This window comes from Pectinophora gossypiella, chromosome 20, assembly GCF_024362695.1.
Source record: "Pectinophora gossypiella chromosome 20, ilPecGoss1.1, whole genome shotgun sequence".
NCBI classification, from domain to species: Eukaryota; Metazoa; Arthropoda; class Insecta; order Lepidoptera; family Gelechiidae; genus Pectinophora; species Pectinophora gossypiella.
Window position 1 is genome coordinate 927,170 of NC_065423.1, and position 21,876 is coordinate 949,045.

The 21,876-nt window shown below is 40.6% G+C and overlaps 1 protein-coding gene across 6 annotated transcripts in view; it reads right to left on the bottom strand.

The window, feature by feature from the left end:
* The window catches only part of LOC126375857 (homeobox protein cut), a 194,737-nt gene that overhangs the window by 87,717 nt on the left and 85,144 nt on the right, over positions 1-21,876 (bottom strand). For all 6 annotated transcript variants that reach the window (XM_050022915.1, XM_050022913.1, XM_050022912.1 and 3 more), the window contains 2 exons: positions 8,206-8,354; positions 7,710-7,869 (listed from right to left, as the gene is read on the bottom strand). In XM_050022915.1, the coding sequence (XP_049878872.1) occupies positions 7,710-7,869; positions 8,206-8,354 (309 nt within the window). The remainder of the gene's footprint in view (positions 1-7,709; positions 7,870-8,205; positions 8,355-21,876) is intronic.

Below are 21,876 nucleotides of genomic sequence, written 5' to 3' on the forward strand. Positions count from 1 at the left end.
TTCATTGCGAAGGAACCACGGAGCTCCCGTGGCTTTCCGCATGAAACGATTTTGTATTACCTGTAGACGGTGAATTTGAGAGGGGCTCGCGTGAGCGAAAACTACCCCTGCATAGGTCATGATCGGACGGATGCAAGTCGTGTAGATTTTCACCTTATTCCTAAGGGACAATTTACTTCGCTTGTTAAGGAGACAATGAAGACGGCCCATTACAAACGCGGCGCGATCGCGCACTCGTTTGATATGGGCCTTGAAAGTAAGACGTCTATCTAAGACTACGCCGAGATATTTGACTTGCTCCTCCCAAGGGATCGGCTTGCCAAACATCGTTGTTACGGACAGCCGAGAAGAGGAGGTCGCGGGCTAAGTTAATCCACGCACGACCCGCTAATTGCGTCGCGAAACGGAGGAGCGACGCGGGTAGCGGTGCGGGGAGTGACGCGGGGCATGGCGCGGGGAGCGACGCGAGGAGCGGATACATGGCGCGGCGCTCCTGATTAGCCGACGTAATGCGCGCACAGCCCGCTAGTTCCGGACCGAAGATTTCCAATAAGAATCTGATTGGACACGTCACGAATCACTTCTTCTCTACTTCTCACTGATTTTACATCGATTATTTACGAATTTTTACCTAAGATTTTTTACTTGTATTTTACTTTTTATCTTTGTATTTTTAATGTGGTTTGCCAAATAAACCGGATCTTCACTTGCACCGCGGGTTTTCTTCAGTCCCAGCAAATAAAATCTGCATAAGCAACAGCGGTGGTCCTTCGTCGTCGGATAGAAGAAACCTGAATCCTCAAGAAAGAAGACGAACCCTCAAGAAAGAAGACGAATCCTCAAGAAAGAAGACGAACCCTCAAGAACGAAGACGAATTCTCAAGAAAGAAGGCCTACTCTTAATACGGAAAAAAGAAGAGGAAGTCTCAAGAGAGAAGAGGAAGTCAGAAGAGGGAAGAGGAAGTCTGAAGAGGGAAGAGGAACAATCAAGAACCGCAAGACTGAAGATTGGTCTAACATCGATATAAAAACATCGATATATTCTTAATTTCAACTTCTAGTTTCAACGTCCTAATTTCAACAAGGTAGCGCAGTCTTGTCCACCTAACGGTGCCAACGGGAGGCTGTGTGCACATCATACGTCCGTTAGGACGGAAAAGTGACTCCTTGAAGCGGGAGTCGCTACTCGCACAGCCTTTTTCGAGGTTACGAGTTAGCCGTATAGCCTTTTTCGAGGCTGCGGTAGCTTCTGGCTTACGCCGAAGAATGCCCATCACGAGGAGCAAGAAGACCTTTGAAGCTAGAGAGAAGACCTTTGAAGCTAGAGAGAACACCTTTGAAGCTAGAGAGAACACCTTTGAAGCTAGAGAGAACACCTTTGAAGTCAGAGAGAAGACCTTTGAAGATAGAGAGAAGTCCGCGCCCGCTTCCGCCGCGCCAATGGTACTCATCGAGAGAGACACGGCCGCGCTCCGGCGCACCACGACGTCAGCCATGCACATCGATGAACAGCCTGCCAGCACGTCGGCAGCGTCCGCGAACACGGTTGTCCCGCAACGACGACTCGTCACGTCCACGGAAGGGGGGCAGGTGCAAGTCCCGCCTGTCAGAGCAAGTACCCGCTCCGTGCGATCGATGCGCTCCACAGCAAGTACGGCGGCGCGCATCAGACAAGCCGAGCTCGACGCGGAGATACAATTAGCTGAAATGAAACAGCAGGAACTTCGTCTAGAAGCCATTAAGGTTAAGGCGAAACTTGAACGGAGCGTCGCAATGATAAGGGAAGAAAGCGAAAGAGGAAGCCAAATCGATGAACAGGAAATCGCCGCTGAAACGCACACGGAGGAACAGCAACGCGTCCACGACTGGTTGATTGAAATGGAATACAGCCAGCCGCGGGGGGAGGGACGACGCCCGCCTCAGCACAGTATGGAGCCTGTTCTATGCGCGAGAAACGCGCACGCGAGCGAGCGAGATGGAAGATGGAATCGAGAGGCACGAGGGAAAGAGACGGAACTACGCCCGCCTAGCCCTATTCCTAATCAACGTACGAGCTTTCATGCGACGAATAAAGAAGAGGACACGGTCGATAGAATAGCACAAGCGCTAGAAAAGATCGTGAATAAACGTCCGGTGCCCCGCCAAGCCCACGAGCTGCCTACGTTCAGCGGCGCCGCGACGGAATGGCTACCCTTCAAGGCGGCCATGTGGGATTCTACGATGATGTATAAGTATTCAGACTACGAGAACCTCGCACGGCTACGGAACTGTCTACGAGGGAAAGCACAGGAGACAGTCGCCGCGCTGCTATACTCGGCGACTAGCCCCGACGAGATTATGCGAACACTGGAGCAATGTTTTGGAAGACCAGAGATGTTGATCGAACGAGCGATGGAAGATATAAAGAAGTTACCTAAGTCCGGTACGTCCGCGGGCGAATTGAACACCCTCGCGGTCAAGTTGAAGAACATCGTATGCGTGTTAGGTGGCGTCGATGAAAGAGGATATCTCCGAAACCCCATGCTCACACGAGAGGTCATCGAGAAGCTAAGCCCACATCTCAAGTCTAGGTGGTATGACTTCGCCTACGAACACGGAGACCCATCGGAAGCCGAGATAGCAACGCTGTCAAGATTTTTGGAACGTGAGGCCGACCGTGCGATGCGATTTTCATACGCCACATCACCCCAGTCGCTGAAGGAGACTTTCAACAATCAAGAAAAGAAGTCGTTTTCACGTGAAAGGCCACGTAAAGACGTGAAAGTCTACGCAACCACTGAAACACCCACCGCACCGACCGTCGAGAGAGAAAAGGAAGCCGTCACAAAACGATGTCTATGCTGCGGCGGCAACCACGACGTACCCGATTGTAAGAAATACAAGAGGATGACGGTCAACGAACGATGGCAGTGGGTGAAAGAAGAGAAAATATGCTTCAAGTGCATCAACGGAAAGCACAGGAGATTCACATGTAAAGCAAAGAGGTGCGGAATAGAAAACTGTCTCTTACCTCACCACAGTACGTTGCATATGGACACGTCGCCCGCCGCAGCTACTCAACCGAAGTCACCGCCAGTAAACGAGGAAAATGTCTTGTCCGCGTCAGCCACTACAAGCGGCCCGGTCAAGGTGTTATTGAAGGTGTGCCCGGTGGAGATACGCGTACCGGGAGGACCGTCATTGAAGAGGTACGCGCTACTAGACGAAGGCGCTACCATCACGCTCATGGACGAAGGCCTAGCGAACGACCTCGGCGCCAGAGGACATGTGAGCCCGCTACACATACACGGGGCCACAGCGAGTCAAAAGGAGACGCAAAGTCGAGTCGTCAAGATTGAAGTACGAGGCCAACATGAAGAGCAGTTTCACGACATCACCGCCCACACGGTGAAACAACTTACGATCGGAAGCCAGACGGTGAAAAGGAAGTTCGTCGAATACGAACACTTGAAGCACCTACCACTCGACGACATGAGTTACGAATCGGCGCGCCCGAGCCTACTGATCGGCGCCGATAACTGGCATCTGATTATCTCGAAGGAAATCCTCATCGGCAAACGCTACGAGCCCATCGCATCACGCACCGAGCTGGGATGGACGATACATGGCACGGTGCCGCGGAGCTTGTACCGAGGGGAGGATCAGCTAGTCCTCCACGTACACGCCAAGACGGAAAAAGACGTGAGGAACTTCGCTAATGAAGATGAGGAATTAAACGCGCTCATCAAAACACACTACGACGTCGACGCCCTAGGAATTGCCTTGATAACGAAGCCGAGGAAGGCCGAAGAGAGAGCGGTCGACAGCGTGCGAGAAGTTAAACTGCCCCGTTGCTATGCGCCAACGAGGGGAGTACTGGAACGTCAGCTACACGTATTTAACGACGCGAGCGACAGAGCGTATGCCACGGTAGCGTACTGGCGAATAAAGTACGAAAACGGAGAGGTCATCATCACGCTCGCCGGCGCAAAGGCTAAGGTAGCACCGGTGAAGGCACAGAGCATACCGCGACTGGAACTGCAAGCCAGCCTCATAGGCGCACGACTCGCCCACAGTATACAAGAAGAACATAGACAGAAGGCTGACAGGATCGTGCTCTGGTCAGACTCGAAGACCGCTCTCCACTGGATTCGCAATGACATCATCAAGTACACGCCGTACGTAGCTCACCGCGTAGGCGAGATCGCTAACCTCACGCACGTCGAACAATGGAGATGGATACCGAGCGAGTTAAATGTAGCCGACGACGCCACACGACCTAACTACGAGGTGCGAGCCGACCAAAGATGGTTCATTGGCCCGGCGTTCCTCCGGGAAGAAGAAGAAAGGTGGCCATCGGAACGTACCGAAGAGGAAAATGACAACGGACAAGACGAGATAGTCTGCGCCACGGACAACAGCGAGGGGCCGGCCTACCTGCCTGACATAAGTCGGTTCTCCTCTTACGAGAGACTCGTCCGTGCGACAGCCTACGTCTTACTAGCCGTCGATAAAATGAAGAAACGAACGCGAACACTGAAATTCGCCCATATCACAAAGGCAGAAGAGCTATGGTATAAGAAAATGCAAGAGGACTCGTACTCCGACGAAATAGAACGACTGAAAAAGGACTTGAAGTTACGTCCGAACAGCGCGCTGCGTAAGCTCGACCCACGGATAGACGACAGAGGCTTGCTTACACTACACGGTCGCGTGGGCGTGGCGAGAATAAGCGAGCAGTCAAAAAGCCCGCTAATAATGGACGGCCGCCACGCTTTCACCCGGCTACTCGTCGCGCACGCACACAAGACGGCAAACCACGCCAACCGAGAGCAAGTTGTCAACGACCTGAAACAGAAGTTCTATATCACACGTATACGACCTACAGTACGAGCCGTGGAGCATTCATGTCAACTCTGCAAAGTGAAGAAAGCCAGACCGAGACCGCAAGTTCACGGAGACCTGCCCTACGAAAGACTCGCAGCGCACGCGAGGCCATTTAGCTACACGGGCCTCGACTTTTTCGGCCCTATGTACGTCACGGTCGGGCGACATAAGGAAAAACGCTGGGGCGCCCTGTTTACGTGTCTCACTACGCGAGCGGTCCATATAGAGATCTCACCGTCGCTATCTACGGATTCCGCTATTATGTGCCTACGGCGGATGGCGGCGCGGCGGGGGTGGCCAGTAACAATCTACAGCGATAATGGGACGAACTTTCATGGCGCGGACGAAGAGCTGCGAGCAGCGCAGCGAGAGTGGGGTCCACAACTCAAGGACTTCGCTCTACTACAACGAACTAACTGGAAATACATCGCACCCGGAGCACCGAATCAAGGTGGAGCATGGGAGCGGCTAATACGCTCGGTTAAGACAGCGTTAGTCGCCACACTACACGAGCGCTACCCCAGGGACGAAGTACTCGCCACATTACTCACGGAGGCAGAGTACACGGTCAACGCACGCCCTCTCACTCATGTGCCAGTTGAACCAGGAGACATGGAGGCGCTAACACCGAATCACTTCCTACTGGGGACCTCCGGCGGCCTACCCACTACCGGGCCGTGCAGGGAGGTAGACAGGAGGACCTGGAGAGCCACGCAGGCGCTGGCTGACGTGTTTTGGCGTCGATGGCTAACGGAGTACCTACCTACACTCATACCACGTGGAGGCACACGGAGCGGGCGCGGAGCGGACCTGAAAGTTGGTGACGTCGTGATTATCACTGATCCAGTACTGCCGAGGAACATCTGGCCACGAGGTGAAGTAATCCGACTGCATCAAGGACCCGACGGACTGACCAGAGTCGCTGACGTACGAACAAGAGGAGGGATATTCCGCCGACCTCTACGACGTCTCGCCGTCCTCCCGGTGAAAGAAGGCTGCGAAGATCTACGCCGAGGGGAGGATGTTACGGACAGCCGAGAAGAGGAGGTCGCGGGCTAAGTTAATCCACGCACGACCCGCTAATTGCGTCGCGAAACGGAGGAGCGACGCGGGTAGCGGTGCGGGGAGTGACGCGGGGCATGGCGCGGGGAGCGACGCGAGGAGCGGATACATGGCGCGGCGCTCCTGATTAGCCGACGTAATGCGCGCACAGCCCGCTAGTTCCGGACCGAAGATTTCCAATAAGAATCTGATTGGACACGTCACGAATCACTTCTTCTCTACTTCTCACTGATTTTACATCGATTATTTACGAATTTTTACCTAAGATTTTTTACTTGTATTTTACTTTTTATCTTTGTATTTTTAATGTGGTTTGCCAAATAAACCGGATCTTCACTTGCACCGCGGGTTTTCTTCAGTCCCAGCAAATAAAATCTGCATAAGCAACAATCGTAATGACTTTAAGTTGACGGCGTGACCGTGGCGTGTTATAATAGCCCTTTGAAAAGTACACCGCTGCACTTTTCTCCGGGTTTACCTCGATTCTCCATTTGCGAAACCACTTGCCCAAGGCATTGGCCGCGCGTTGGAGGATTCCGGTCATCATAACTCGACCACGGCACGAAGAATAGATGGCTGTATCATCCGCAAATAAAGCTAATTCGGTATTAGGGGATTTGGGAATGTCACTAGTATATAATGAAAATAGTAAAGGGGAGAGGACGGAGCCTTGTGGGACTCCGGCATGTATCGGGTGCGGTGACGAGAGCGTCCCCTCCACGCGGTAGCGAAAGGTTCGATTTGAGAGGAAGTCTCGTATGATGTGCACGAGACGGTCTGGCACTCCCAGTGAATAAAGCTTGTAGATCAAGCCGTTGTGCCAGACTTTGTCGAACGCTTTCGCCACATCGAAGAAGAATCGCATCTAGTGTTCAACTGCAAACCCTCTCGACTCTAAGTATCCATTCTATCGACTAATGATCGACACAGCGCATCACTAGCGCGAGGAAACAGGATACATTCAATGGAATGATTGATCGGCACCAAACAGTAATCCTTGCACTAAATAAATATTGCTTTTAAGAGCACGCGTTGCACGACTGACTGTTAACTAGCGCAGTTTATTGTTCTCTTATTAAAGTTATAGATTGAAGGGTTGACGATAAAGGGCAAGAGTCAAAGCCATAGCTTTTCGGATTGATTCCTCCCCAATATGGTCAATAACGGCCTCCGTGGCCCAGTGGTTGAGCGTTAGGCTCACGATCCGGAGGTCCCGGGTTCGTATCCCAGTGGGAAAATATCACAAAAATTACTTTGTGATCCCTTGTTTGGTTAGGACATTACAGGCTGATCACCTGATTATCCGAAAGTAAGATGATCCGTGCTTGGGAAGGCACGTATGTAATCCGTTGGATATAAGTAAGTAGTCGTTACATGAGTTATGTCAGGGGCCTTTGGCGGCTCAATAGTAACCCTGACTCCAGGGTTGATGAGGTTGGTAATCCACCTCTCAACCCACACGAGAGCAGAATATGGTCAATGATTTCTCTCATTTTTATTCATTCATACATACAGGGTGTTAGTGACACCCTAAGAATACTGAGAGGGATGATTCTGAGTTAATATTAAGTTGAATTTTCCGCACTTTTTTGTTTTGTCTGTATCACTATTTTCATCTAACTTATTAACCGTTCCACCCTTGTCGAAACTTCTATTAATCATACCTTACTCAAATTGCTGGCTTTTCTTCTCCTTCTTTCCGCCTAACCTATCTCTTACTTACATAAAAACTCCTTTTCTTTCCCTTATCTGCAGGTCCTGAATCCCCAACGTTAACCTACCTCTTTCTCTTTCGCGGCGAGCTCCCCCTCGAGCGAGGCCGGCTGCGCGGGCGCAGGGCTGCTTCGCGCAGACTCTGAGCCGCTGCGAGCGCTCGCCTCCATCTTGTCTACCTCCTCATCAATCTCAGGAGACTTCTCCTTTTTGATGTCGGGGCTGAACCTGGAGGAGAAATGATGAGGATAACTTTCTAATAAAAAAAAATACCTATGTTGAAACTAGTGCGTCTATTGCAAGGTTTTGTTAATAAAAATCATTCCAAAATGAAATTATCAAAAAGCTCAGGCGTGTTACAATGGCCACATTGAAGCAATTCATCTAAGAAAGCAATATTGCTATTTGACATTTGTTTGCATTGCGCACTTTCTTTTTTATATGCGCAAATGTCAAATTGCAACATTTCTTTCTTAGATGAATTCCTTTGATGTGGCCATTTTAACCCCCATGTACGTGATTTTTTACTATAAGGCTACGATATGGGGCAACTTCCTCAGTTACCTGTCGATCCTGGTCTCCGTGGCCTGGTCCCGGGTGGGTTCTAGGTGGGAGCCATTGGTTGTGGGCACGGCGGCGGGGAGGGGGGCGGGGCTGCTCGTCGCTAGCTGCTCCTTGAGCGTCGTTACCTCCTTCTCGGCCAGGGTGGCTCTCTGGAACAATTCAAAGGAGGATGGTTAGTTTTGGTGATTCTTTGACTGCACCAATGAGTTATGAATTTATCTTAAGTGTGGTTTCCACTAACACTGTTAGCTCGACCATTATAGACGGCGATACGGCTCACCACCTATCACTTTGGCGTAACAGAAATCTTGGTCAGGTGTCGGTACTTAGTTCATCTTGTGATGGATGTACCTTTAATTACTACAAATGGGATATTGCCGTGAACTTATGCTATGTTACTTTGTTATGAGTGTGTTATCAAGCTTAGTTTAAAACAGTTTTTTTATAGAATCATAATTGATTATAACGCCTTCACAATTATAATTATTATATTGTGTCTATCACTTTGGTCTAATTAAAAGCTCGGTAAGGTGTGGGTAGTTAGTTTATCTTGCGATGGATGTACCTCTGACTATCCCAGTTGTAATATAGCCGTGAGATTGTGTTGTGTTATGTTCTGTTATAAGGAAAAGATGCGATATCCCAGTAGACAGAACACGTATCTAGGATCGGGTTTTAAGCCAATGAATTCGGATTTATTTTGGAGCATAATAAATTGATGCCGTATATACTTAAGTGAAGAAATACCCTTAGGTAAAATGAGTTTTTGGAGGTACTTATGCGGAGGTATTAATCCATCGATTATAATAGTTGGATAATACGAAGTGATACCGTACTGTAGACGCGAAAAAGACATTTTTTCTATATCATGGTGTAACACCACATTGTCAACGAACAATAATTAAAAATAGTTTTGTATCAATGATAATTTTTTTGTACTACACACACCATTGGGAATCAGCTGAGCCGTGCGTCCTTTGCCGGGTTCATTAAAAAAAAGATACCATCGAATCATTAAAGGTAACAGGAAACATAGTTTTAACGCAACAATTACTTCACCTAGTCCCGCGATGTACTTACACGTAGTACCTGATCCACGGGACGTCCTGAACCGCCGAGTACAATCAAAAGCATTGAATTTAATCTAATTATCAGTTCCCATAGTTTAGTGGGTATAAAACAATTGTTTCGCTTCCTGTCGCATACATTACGCGTTTTATTCAGAGTGCGGCTAATCGCTGCGATCTCGACGAGAAACGGATGTGCGGACGAATGATCGGTTCGGAAATAAAGCTTTGTTTCAGGCTTTGGGATGTATTGAATGGTTGGCACTAAGTACTTGTGTTATTGAGTAGTTGGTATACGAGCATGAATATTCGTAGCAGATGCCAAAGGACACAACCAAAAGCCATAAGTGTTCAAATCCAATGTGCTAGTTTCCAAGTAGTCAAAGTACTTTTTATTAAACGTCAAAACACGAAATTACTAAGGAATTTGTATGTAAAAGCACACTGTGATGCCATAGAAAAACGTGATCAAATGTAGGTATTATTATTATGGTTTTCCAGATTAAAATTCATCAATATATTATATAGAAAAAAGAAAATGTTTTTCGTCAGTTTTAGATCTGTATTTATTTGATAATTAGAATTTCATAACTTATTTATGACCTAAGATATTACCCAATTGGCGACGTTGTTTCAAAACTTCAGACTTTCGGGTATTTCCATGAAAATATGTCGAGGCTCATGTCAATCCGTTCGTCTATTATCACAAACCAAAACGCCAACATATAATCTTCCAACAAAAACTTGAAATAACACGAGGACACAAAATACAGTCATCATAATAGCTATATTTATCTTGCGAAAATCGTCAAGTGCCATCTAAACGATGTGACGTTTAAAATCCGATTCTAGAATTTGGTTCCGTTACATATTCACTAATGAGAGTGACTCAGTCAAGAAAGTAACGAAAAATAAACATGGCGGCTGCGTACGCGCAGAAAGCGAGCACGCGTAACGTGTGATAGCATCGTCTACGCAGGGCGTGCAGACGAGGGGGGCAAACGCTGCGGGGAAAAACCGCCGTGTTGACAAGGTATTGAAAAGAAAGTTGTTTAGATACAGGGCTATTCTGGCGTTGATTTTGCGTTACTAGTGCAGAATATAATATCATAAGCAAATCTACACAAAGTTATCAAAGAACACAGTACGCACAGTTGACAATAGGCTCGACCATTATAGACGGCGATACGGCTGACCACCTATTTATTACGTTGGTCTAACAGAGAAAGCTCGGTGAGGTGTGGGTAATTTATCTTGACTACCCCAATTGGGATATAGTGAGCTTAGGTTATGTTATATCATCAAAGAAAAATGTGCTGGCAAGGTATTTTGATTCAGCTGTTATAAATTAATTTGAAAATAGAAGTCACTGAATGTTTTAAGTGTTGTTTGAACTCCAGCAGAGCTCAAGGCTAAAATATCCTACAAATAGACCTATCTTTACTTTATCTCAAAGATTACTAAATCACGATTATTTCTGAAAATTGACGTATTTGTCATGGTCTATGCGCTTTCGATCAGAACGCTGCGTTTCCCCCGCCAGCCTATACCTCCATATTTCTTTCAAGAGCTATTCATATCTCTAGATTTTATATTAAGCGTAGTTTCCCGATGAAACCTGAGATTGTGGATTAATGATACATTGTTCCATAGATAATATTCCGCGTTTGACTGTAAGTGGTTGTAAATACTACAAGTTATTGCGTTCTGGGCTCTGAAGCAATATGTTTTAGTCTTAGAGACAGTTAGTGCGTATGGGTGTTATTATACCGGCCTGCGCGATCGCAGAGAACGATATGGTTTAATACCGAGTACGGCTTTTTGTATGGTCAAGTGATTATTTTTATCTTGTATAGTGATTTGAAATAGGAAGTTTATATTACTTGTAAAAAGAAAGGAAGAAATTATTGCTACTAAAAAATAAAAACAACTAAACTAAGAAAATATATTAATAATTAACAATTGTTACTTTCAAAAAGTTATGTTCTGCATATGTTATGCTTTACTTATCTGTTAAATGATTCCTATCACAATCATCAATTTGTATATTTAAGATTTCTTCTGTCATTTTATCCAAAGATATGTCTCTATATAGTTTCCTGTATACAAAATGAGACGCCAAAATAAAGATGCATGTACCGTCGATATTAGATTTCAACAATCACCTTTCCTTGATGAAAATATCAATACAGGAGAAGAAGAAAAAAGAAAGAGAAGCTAAATGAAACTCAAGAAACTATCAATCAACGCAAGGAACTTGAAAATCACTACTAAATGGTCGATTTAAAAATAGTCACAAGACAACCTGATGCGCATGAGTCACTCAATGAGCGGACGATCAATCTCGGCCAATTGCTGCGGTCTATGGCCAAATCACTCTTACGCAATCGGGAGATGACAAATCTTTACTCCAGTTACATCCTACGGGATTTTGATGAGGACACGGTGACTGACGCAAGCGGAAAGCGATTGAAGATTATAGTGGAGATGATGATAGAAGAGGCGGTGAAGAAAATGGTTGCATAAAAGTCGAACTCGCTACTTTTTCTTCAATGGATAGCCTACTGACTTAAATAGCTGAAGAATTATAACGTACGATAATCATTTCGAAAGTTCTAATAAACTACAAAAAAATAAAGGTAACATATATACCTAACGAAGTACTAGAATATTCAAATATCACTTACATCATGCGCAACAATTAATTTCGACCGAATAATTTTATGTTTACAACTAGAAAGCGAGAATTAGTCGAAAGTAGATTCATTATGAAATTGAGAGAGCTGTAGAATAATAAAATCAAATTAAGTGCGTATCTTTACGATACTTTGTAAATAGGTAAAGATTACGAGTATGAGTCGAGTGAAGCGCTTCGTTTCCTTCTTGTGATGCTATGGGCAAAGGACTATGGTTTCATTCTGCCGCTTTACTACCTATCTAGGTATCCAGTTCAGGTATTCAGTGTAAGAATGAATGGTAATCTTTTTCCTTTTATGGGAGCTTTTTTTTTTTGGAAAATTTAAAGTTACTCTACTAATCTAAATTTTATCACTATAAAATTGCAAGTTATTTTTTTTTTAATTTGGGTTTGAACTAGGTTGGATTGTACCCAAAAATTTGATCTGAGAAAATCTTTGGGTACAATTCTCGATTCAAGTACTAAATTTGACGTTCTAACTGCAAGGTCGTTCATCATACTATCAAAATCATGTGAAACAGGTAAGACAGTACATTGAAATAATTCAAAGCAGTTAAGCAGTAACCGATTTTCTAAATACTAAACACAAAATGGGTTTATAATTATGATTGTCGTTCATAATGTGAGAAAGGCGAACAGAACAATGTTTAGAAAGTCAAAAATTAAGATAAACATCGACTTTGATTCATGATGACTGTGACATGGTTTAGGTAAATTGGAATTGCTAAATATGCAGCATAAAACATTGCTAGACGATTTCATAAGTGACCTTTGTAGAACAAAACAGCCTATTATGTGACCTTTTCTTGGCGACAAATATTCAAAAATATATTCATTTAGACGTTAGGCATCGTCCACACGGACGTACTTGTGCAAGGTGTTTACGTACCTTGTGGAAATCACATAGGTACAAATCAACTGCCATGTGTGTCCGTGACAAGTAGCATTTGTATCGCTTGTTGTCACTAGTGTGAACACGGAGATTTTTCGAAGGCATTTGATTTATCGACCATTGGCATGCTTCAATTGAAGTTTGTTAATCATTTCCATTCACGAGCGTGTTGACCAACGGATCCTTAGACAATCTTTGAGTAGCACTCTTAAATTTAGTAGACACTGCCTTTCATGTCTATTAGCATTAAATAATTATGCTTATATTAAGTCTCTGATTAATTATTCCCAAATTTCGACCACAGACCGTAACAGCTTAATCTCAACACAATAGTTAATTACAGTTCTCGGCTTATTTATTTTCGTACACTCAATGGTTGCTCAAATTACGACAATTAAAACAACATTCGATTCAGTAACTTTCCGAATGGAACAAACTTATCTATCCGAGTCATCGGTAAAATTCTCTGTTTGAGCAACAGAGTAAATTCAGTTGATCTGAGTAAATGCTCTCACGATGTAATTATAAGTAACGGTCGCGATCCCATGAGCGATTACTTGCGCTCGCTCACTTAACTAGCCGAATTTGAATTTGAAATTCGAATTCGATGGTTCTATATTTAGTGTTGTGTTGGCTTTGGTTTTTGTATCTACTTACGATTGTCAGACTGATTGTTTAATTAATTGTTTACTTAACATCATTCGTTTTCTCAAAAGATACTTCTCCACAGTTATAATCAATTCTGACTCAAAGTAGTACGATACAAAATCTATGACTCATTGTGATCCTGTGCCAATTTTCACGACTTCTGTCGTTTACACTACTCATTCCATGACTGACGAGTTGGATACTAATAAAAATATCGTTATAAATAAGAAAACCTCTATGTCTTTTGAATATCCGGAACGATTCGCTCGGTGTGGAGTGTACTTAAAAATAGATTTTTTATATTGCGTAGTTATGATTTGAGTACGTAATTGTTATATTTTTATAGAAATATTTTAGATATATTTTTGAATGTGAAATTCCTAGGTAGATTTATAACGATACTATTCTCATTGACAACAACTAAATCATTTGTTAAAACTTAATCAATCAAACTCAGTCCTCTATGAACAAAACAAAACAAATATTTGTCAAACTATTACCTAAAATTCGAGACCAAATCCCGAAGTTTGACAAAATTTATTAAACAATTGATTGATTAATTCGGGACGGGGTCGAATTAATAGCAACTGCGATTGAAGTCTCGCGTTGGGTACATCCCTATTGTTTTGAATTAAGAGAGTTCGATTTGTACTGAGGATTTGTGCGAAGTGTTTGATTTTCTTCACTTTTTTGATGTGCTTTTAATGTCTGTCTTTAGACTTCAATGTATTTTGTTTTCTTACAACTCTGTCAACTGTGGTAGGTGCAGGATCATGGGCAAGTGTTTTGTCTGTGTACCTATAACTATTTTAAAGAAAAATTGGGTAAATGTGTTATCTCTCTTTTTCAAAATATTGGGAATTTACAAACTTATTATATATTTTATATATATTTTAAATAATTAACGTAGTCAAATGTCTGAAATTCACATAACTACAATAAGCCCATTCTTAAATACTTAAACTTATAGAGCAAAGAATCACAATAACGGGCTGCCTAATTGCAAATAATCGCGGAAGTGCAAATTTTTATACCATATTATAAACGTTAATATTATCTTCATTCTGACTTGTCTGATGCCATTAATTTTAGAAAGTACATTGTAAGCGTAGGTCGAGTTATTCACAATTAGGAACATATTTGGGTAAAAATTTAGAAATTATAATATTTACGCGTGGTTTGTCATTGATGACGGTGTGTGAAGCTCTCACCAGACTTATTTATATTTCCGTCATTCTCGTTGTTTCTATTATTTTAGATTTGGTTTAGTTGAGTGAAAGAATATTCCAGTACAGTGGAGACGAGGTTACAGTTTTTTGATTTTTTGTTAAATTTTTGAGGTTACCTAAAGAGTGAGGTTGAAGATAAACGCGAACGTGTTAACACTTTCAAGGACAGAACATCTAATGACGTTCCGATTCCAAGGTGTCATACTATCTATTATGAACCATCAAAGACCCATAGTGAACGCCGGTGAAGGGGTTAAGAAAAAATATAAAACTAATTATAGCTTCATCAGGTGATGCTAACAATTATAGCCACTAAAGGCCAATTCTTTTTTTTATTTATTGTCTAAATAAATAAAATCAGTGATAATAAGAAAAGTGTTAATTTGGATATTTTATTTTAAGTAAAACATTTCTGTATGTATATCATTATCAGAGCTGTATATTTGTAACCAATTCACACCTGACATAATAATGAATGATGTGTAATAATGACCGCTAATACTCTCTCCTCCAAACAACACTTTATCCTATGTACTTTATTATGATTTAGAAACGGATGCGTATATTTTAAACCTCATTGCTATTCACTTCGGCTATCAGATCGTGTGTTCATGTATCATATTAATTGACCATTTCACATTGTTCTTAATTAAATGTAATTTTTATTTCGGCTTTACGATTTTCGGGGTATTTCGGGTTGCGTCATGCGTGGTTACAGTTATATTTAATGTTTACTGCTATCGTTTCTGTGGGTCTAATGATTTGCAGGCTAACGACCGGTAGTGGGGTTAGGTAATGCGCAGTCTTAGATTCAATCCTAGATCTATTTAAGTATTTATTGATGGGTGTTAAAATCTTTTGAGTAGCGCAAGCAGTAGTCGGAAAGATAACAGAGTGAATCATAATAAAAAGAAAACGTTAGATGATTAAAAAAAAACAAAGAAAAGAAGAAAAGAAAACAAGATTGAAATTACGAACGAAAAGAAGGTAGGTAGATAAGTTATATATAACTCTTTTTCTATCTAATTATAAAACCTAGAAATGTTTTCGTAAAATAAATAAAACTTCCCTCTCATTAAAAATGATACTTTATCTTTAAAATTCCAAACCGCCTCAAATAGGAACATACATACATACATGTAGTGAAGTAACTTCGCATGTGTGAGTGAGCGAAGAAAAATTAACGAAAGGGTCCGCCCGCATTATACGGGAGCGGTCACTAATTAATGGAAAAGGATTAAATTCTCAGTAGGCACGAGGTCGACTGATTGACTCACTTGATTGAGTGGTGTAGAGTTGGAAGTGATTTGACTCAAGAGTTGAACGTGAAGAAACGAGTAATTTAATTAGGTCACATTCGAAATATAATTTGTTCAAATTCAAATCATTTATTGTGAATCATTTTTGTACTAACTTTATTGTTTTTATAAAGATAGTTATTCATATTTTTTTTATGTTAGATTTTTATTAGACAGCAAGGTCTATGTTAGACAGTGAATTTTCTATTAAATGTGTGATCTAGATATTATTATTATTTTTTCTATTAGACCGAAGTGTTACGTGGAGAGTCGTATCGCTGTCTATAATCTCTCCTTCTTCTTCCTTAGTCTCTGTCTTTAGAACAATCAAATTTGTCATGTTACCAAATAGAGTGACCCAGTCACCGACTAGACTCACAAGACACGACTCGCACGTCACTAATTGCCGTCGAATTGAAATAAAATAAATATGATAAAGGGTTTCTTTGGGCGACGTGGGTTTTTTGTGCCCGTCGCAGAGTTGACCAATACGGTGCCGAATTATTTGAGGATTAATTTGCGAATGTATTGTGATCAAAGATACGATATATTTGCATGTATATTCCAATTTGCAGTATTTAATAGGGTATTGTTTAGTCGGCGTCTGGGTGTTCAATGTGATGGAAAGAATAACAATACTACGTAGAAAATCGTAAGCCTCCACCCCGCACTAATTTATATAATGCGCAGTCTTCACCCCCTCTAGGTCTTAAGTCTTAAATGGCGATCTTGTGCGCACTTAGGCGCGTTGAGGGGCACACGATGGGAATAAGATTTTTGTATGAAGTTTCCTTGATGTGTTCTTATTACTTGTGGCTCTGCTCAGCCCATTGAGAATTACGGGCGTGAGTTTTTAATAATTATGGTAAGCTTACAGAAAATAAAAATAATCAAATTTCATATAAAAGACAGGGAAGGAGCATTAATTTATAAAGGACCCGACATGAGTTTTTTTTATCGAGCACAAATTAAAGGTATTAGCAGAAAATCGGTTTGCGAGCTTAAAGGATTGTACCTCGGTCTACTGAGCACGGGAGAATGACGAACGTTTAGAGGTACGCAAGGAAATATGAGAGAACTGGTATTTATTTGCAGCTTATCAGTCACTTATTTATTGGCATTTTTGGTATTTAAATAAAGAAGTTGTTAGAATTTGTTGTGTTGTTGTTGTTGTGGTGTGTGTGTGGAAGAGAAGTACGAAGAAGGCAGACTCCGCCTTTTATATTAGATACCTAGGAATAATAAATGCCAAGGAGAGAGACAGAGAGAGAGAGAGAGAGAGAGAAATAAAGAAGTTGTTAGCTGTTGCTCGCTAGTGAAAACATTGTGTGGAAACAAAGATTGAAAAGAAAGAGAGGGTAGATCTTCGAACACCGGTGAACGATCTAATGAGATCGTTAACAACAATGGTTGTTAGAGCAAAAATATCTTAAAAAATCGTCGAAGAAGTCTATACAGTTATACCCCATTGGGATATAGTCGTGTTAAACGAATGCTAATTTCCAAGTTCAACAATTCGAATACACGATAAATCTAATAATTGATGAACATGGAAATTAGCATTCGTTTGTATTTGGAAATGCGAATATTTCTAACATTGCAGTGTAGAGTTTGGTATTTACCTTATGTGTATTATTGAGGTACTCATTTGCATACTCATATAAGTGTGAACTGATAGTCAAATGTTTAAAATAATATTATACATAAAATATATATTTTACAATTTGATTACTTTGTCAGCTCTATTCATTCACAACGCGTACATTTTTCGTTAAGTTTTTACTCGTATTTAGTCCGTCTACACACCCCGTCTTGTGTTTCAGACTGTTGTTTGATTATTGTATTGTATATTATATTAAAATGTATTGTTTTGTAATTATAATTATGATTCGGGTTTTTAAGGGTAAATACTTAAGCTTGTATGTTTCTAAGCTTTGATGACTATTTCGACACCCCAAACGAATAAAGGCGTAATCGCAAAACATCAATTTTACAGGAGAGCAAAAAAACACTAAAATCGTTATAGCTCTGTCGCTAATTATCCGAGAATATCGAAACATACATCAGCGTACGCATCAAAAAATACTGTATCCAGTGCATAATCAATGATTATGTTCAAGTAACACATTCACGTAAAATAGCTGAAAAACCATTTTAAATTTTTATTCGTCTAAAGATATTGACATATTTTTTTTGTAAACGTTAACACGCCTTTATTCGTTTGAAATATATCAAGACACCTAAAGGTAATGTATCTTTACATGACTTATTGACTGAAAATGTCATCGACTGGCTGTTTCGTAACCGTGAATTACGCCTTTATTCGTCTAACCTTAGTAATTAACCTAGAGCGTATTCATTCAACACTACTTTTTTCGTCAGTTATAAAATAAAATATTATATCGTAAGATTATCTTACGATGAAAAAATAATGACAAGTTTTGTGTGAATAACGACGTCAAAATTAAAAAAAATTGTATTTAATATAAAAATATTAAAAATAATAGGCATAAACTATATAATTTTGTTTCCGTATAACCTCATCCTATAAATTGTGATAAATTTTAGCCAAAAAAGAGTCCTCGTCATACTTTTTTCGCAAGATTAGTATGAAATACACTTATCATTGCCAGTTTTTGTTTCTGAGCACTGGGGACCATTAAAATTGAAACAAAATAGTAATTTAATCTTTGGTTTTATTCATTTAGACATCACAGATTTTTTTCTATTTAGTTTTAATCATAATAAAAGCTCAAAACCTTTAAATAACAATCGGTAAATCCTCCACAAGGAACTAAATGAAACATAAATTCTTCTAGAGATCAATCTTATACTTTTAGATAATTAAAAAATATTTTTATTGTACTTTTAGGACTAGAAATAATTTCTTGATTGTGAAAAGAAATCTAAACATAAACATAAAGAGATTCACTAACAAAATAATTAACAATCATAGAAATCAATAGTAGTAACCAACGAATTAGTCATGTAACATAAAATCAACAATGTCTTATAAAAAAAACTTAAATATGTAGTTTTAAATCTTCTTCTTCTCAAACAAACATTTTCTTCATTTCAAACATTTACGAAAAATAAAATAATATTGAAAAAAACAAAAAAAAATCAATAAACGTGGTTATAAAAAAATATATAATTATGAACTATCTTCGTCGTCACTGCCCCTGATCGGTTGCTCTTGATCATCAGTGGAAAATAAAGTATTATAAAACCTTTGATAATGACTAGGGATACAAGCCGAGTCACATAGCTCCTTTAAGTCGTTGTGCAGTGGCCGAGGAATAGGTAGCGGTGCTTGATAAGCCAGGCTAAGGATAGGCATTGACTGCTGCAACTGCTCGTTGGGCGCTTTGCGTCTACGACGAGAACTCAGTCTTGTTGTTGTAATTGATTTTTGTTCGGATTCCACAAGACTATATTTAAAATATAATTTGTCTGATTCGGCGTGGTTAACTTTTATTTCCTTAATGGAAGTCCAGCGAACCTTTTCGCCTTCGTCGTCCCAGGTCCAGTTTTGATCTTTGCGTTCTACTAACTTTTTTAGATTGAAAAAATCAGCTTGCGTCATTTCTTTAACGGAAAATCTGTTTCCTTCTACTTTTGCGTTAGAAATGACGAAATACATTTGCTCTGGCGTATAAATAATTTGATTTTTTTTGGCCCTTTCTACGCACGCATGCATTGTGTCACCTTCAGATTGGCTGTGGCCAGTTTCAAAAAATCTGTGAGTGATATTCACCGGTAGAGTTCTGCATGCATGTTGTAACATTGCAAAGATGAAACGATTTCGGTTCTGACCAACACATGAGTCTGAGTATAGCGAAATTTCCCGTTTACCCTTTTTCACCTCCTCATTAATAAAGTGCCACAAGCAACTTCCTATTTCGATGGCACCACGCTTAGCAATTTGCTGATGCCAAACGAAACAATAACCTTTTTTTATCAAAACGTCGTAAATTGTAAAGTTATAAATTGCATATTTTCTTTTATAATAAAATCGACTGACCTCAGCTTGTGGTATATAAAGAACTTTTTCCAAGTCAAAGCAGGCAACGGTTTTTGTTTCAGTGTCTGATTCTGCTTTTTCTGTATTTTTTAATTCCCTTACCGCTAATTTCTCCTGAATGTGTTTATCATAGTTCTCTTTCAATTGTTTTTTTCTGTCTTCGTCTGCGTTATTGTAAATAAAACATTTATCGCATAAATCTTTCTTTGGCTTAAAAAAACCATAATTAAACCGTGTATTGAATATAAATTCGTATTGACTTTTACTTGCCATACTCTCATAATCTGTTTGTTTTGCGAACCACTCTTTGTATAAGCGATACATTTTTGACATGTTCAGTGTTTGTTCTAGGTACAACCTGCTGCTTCTCTGTCGTGTATAGTGAGATTCCACTACAGGAAATAGTTGTATATGGCGAACGATACTTTCCTCTACAAGAACGTCCATCCGACGAGGCCTGTTTAAATGTTTTCCGCGTAAATCTTCGATTTTAGTTGATTCCTGTTTTTCTATAGCTTTGTAGACCCACTTTTCGGTAATTTGTAAAGTGTTTAAGAACATTTTTTTACAGACAATCACGCTTTGTGACCTATTCATTTGAGCAGTCGCAGGTAAATTGTACACTATTGTTTGTGATCTGTTATTTTTTCTTTCTAAAGTTTGACGTTTGATAGGCTGCGCGGAGATAAATCTTAGAATGAATTCCCATTGCTTTTCATGGTCGCCTATATTCCAAAACTTCTTGAAAATTACTTGTCTAAGATTTCTACCTATCTTCTCACTGCATCCACGTTTGCATTCACATGCTTCGCCTATTTCCTTTTCTTTGCCTACCTTCTTATTTCTTACTCCGCTGTACGATTTCCCTAAATTTTTCAGTCTTTTATTAAGTCTATCTTTCCATTTACTTTCATCACGTTTTCTTTTTCTCCCTCTTTCAGCGGTACTGACGTTAAGACTGCTGTTATCGTCATGTGCATTAAAATCGTTATGTTCACCTGAAGAAGTAAAATAACAATCAATAATCGAAATTACATAATGATTATATATCTTTTAACGTTTAACGAGTATTTTTTTAATTACCTGTGATTCGAGTCGCCAAAATAAAAGAATTTATCTTTAACTGAGCGAGAAAGGAGAGTGTAGGAAATGTATTATGACATGTATCTTCTTGTAGTATACTTTCAGAAAGATGTTCTTCTGAGTATGTGTTATGTTGTTCTCTCAAATTATCGCCGACATCAACATTTTCTAGATCTTCGAAAACGTCATCGATGTCAGATAAGCGAACTAAACTTGAATTTACAGTTAAATCCATTAATGGTGAAGGAATACAACTGGCCAATTTCGAAGTAGTTGGGGTGCTAAACATTGAGTTGAACTTGTTATTGTCGGTTTTTGTTGTGTTACCAAAATCTCTATTACATCCATCTGAAAAAGAAAACGGTAATAATAATAATTGTTATCTAACTTATGACTATTTATAGTTAATATAATAAATTAAAAACTTTTCTACTATGACAAAAGAGTTCAATTACGTCGACTGTGCAAGGAAAGAGACTAGTGGAACTGTATTTTCACACGTACCTTCTTGTTGATCACTTTCAGCAAGAGGTGTTTTTGTCCTTATGTTATCCTGTACTCTCAAACTATTCTCAAAACCACGCTCTGTGTTACTTGTCATCAAATTCACACCGTTAATGCTCAAGCTGCAATGAGGTCCCTGTGGAGGCTCCACGTTTTCTATATCGTCTAAAACATCTTTGGCAATAGATAAGCGGACAAGATTTGAAATTGTTAAATCCATCGATGGTG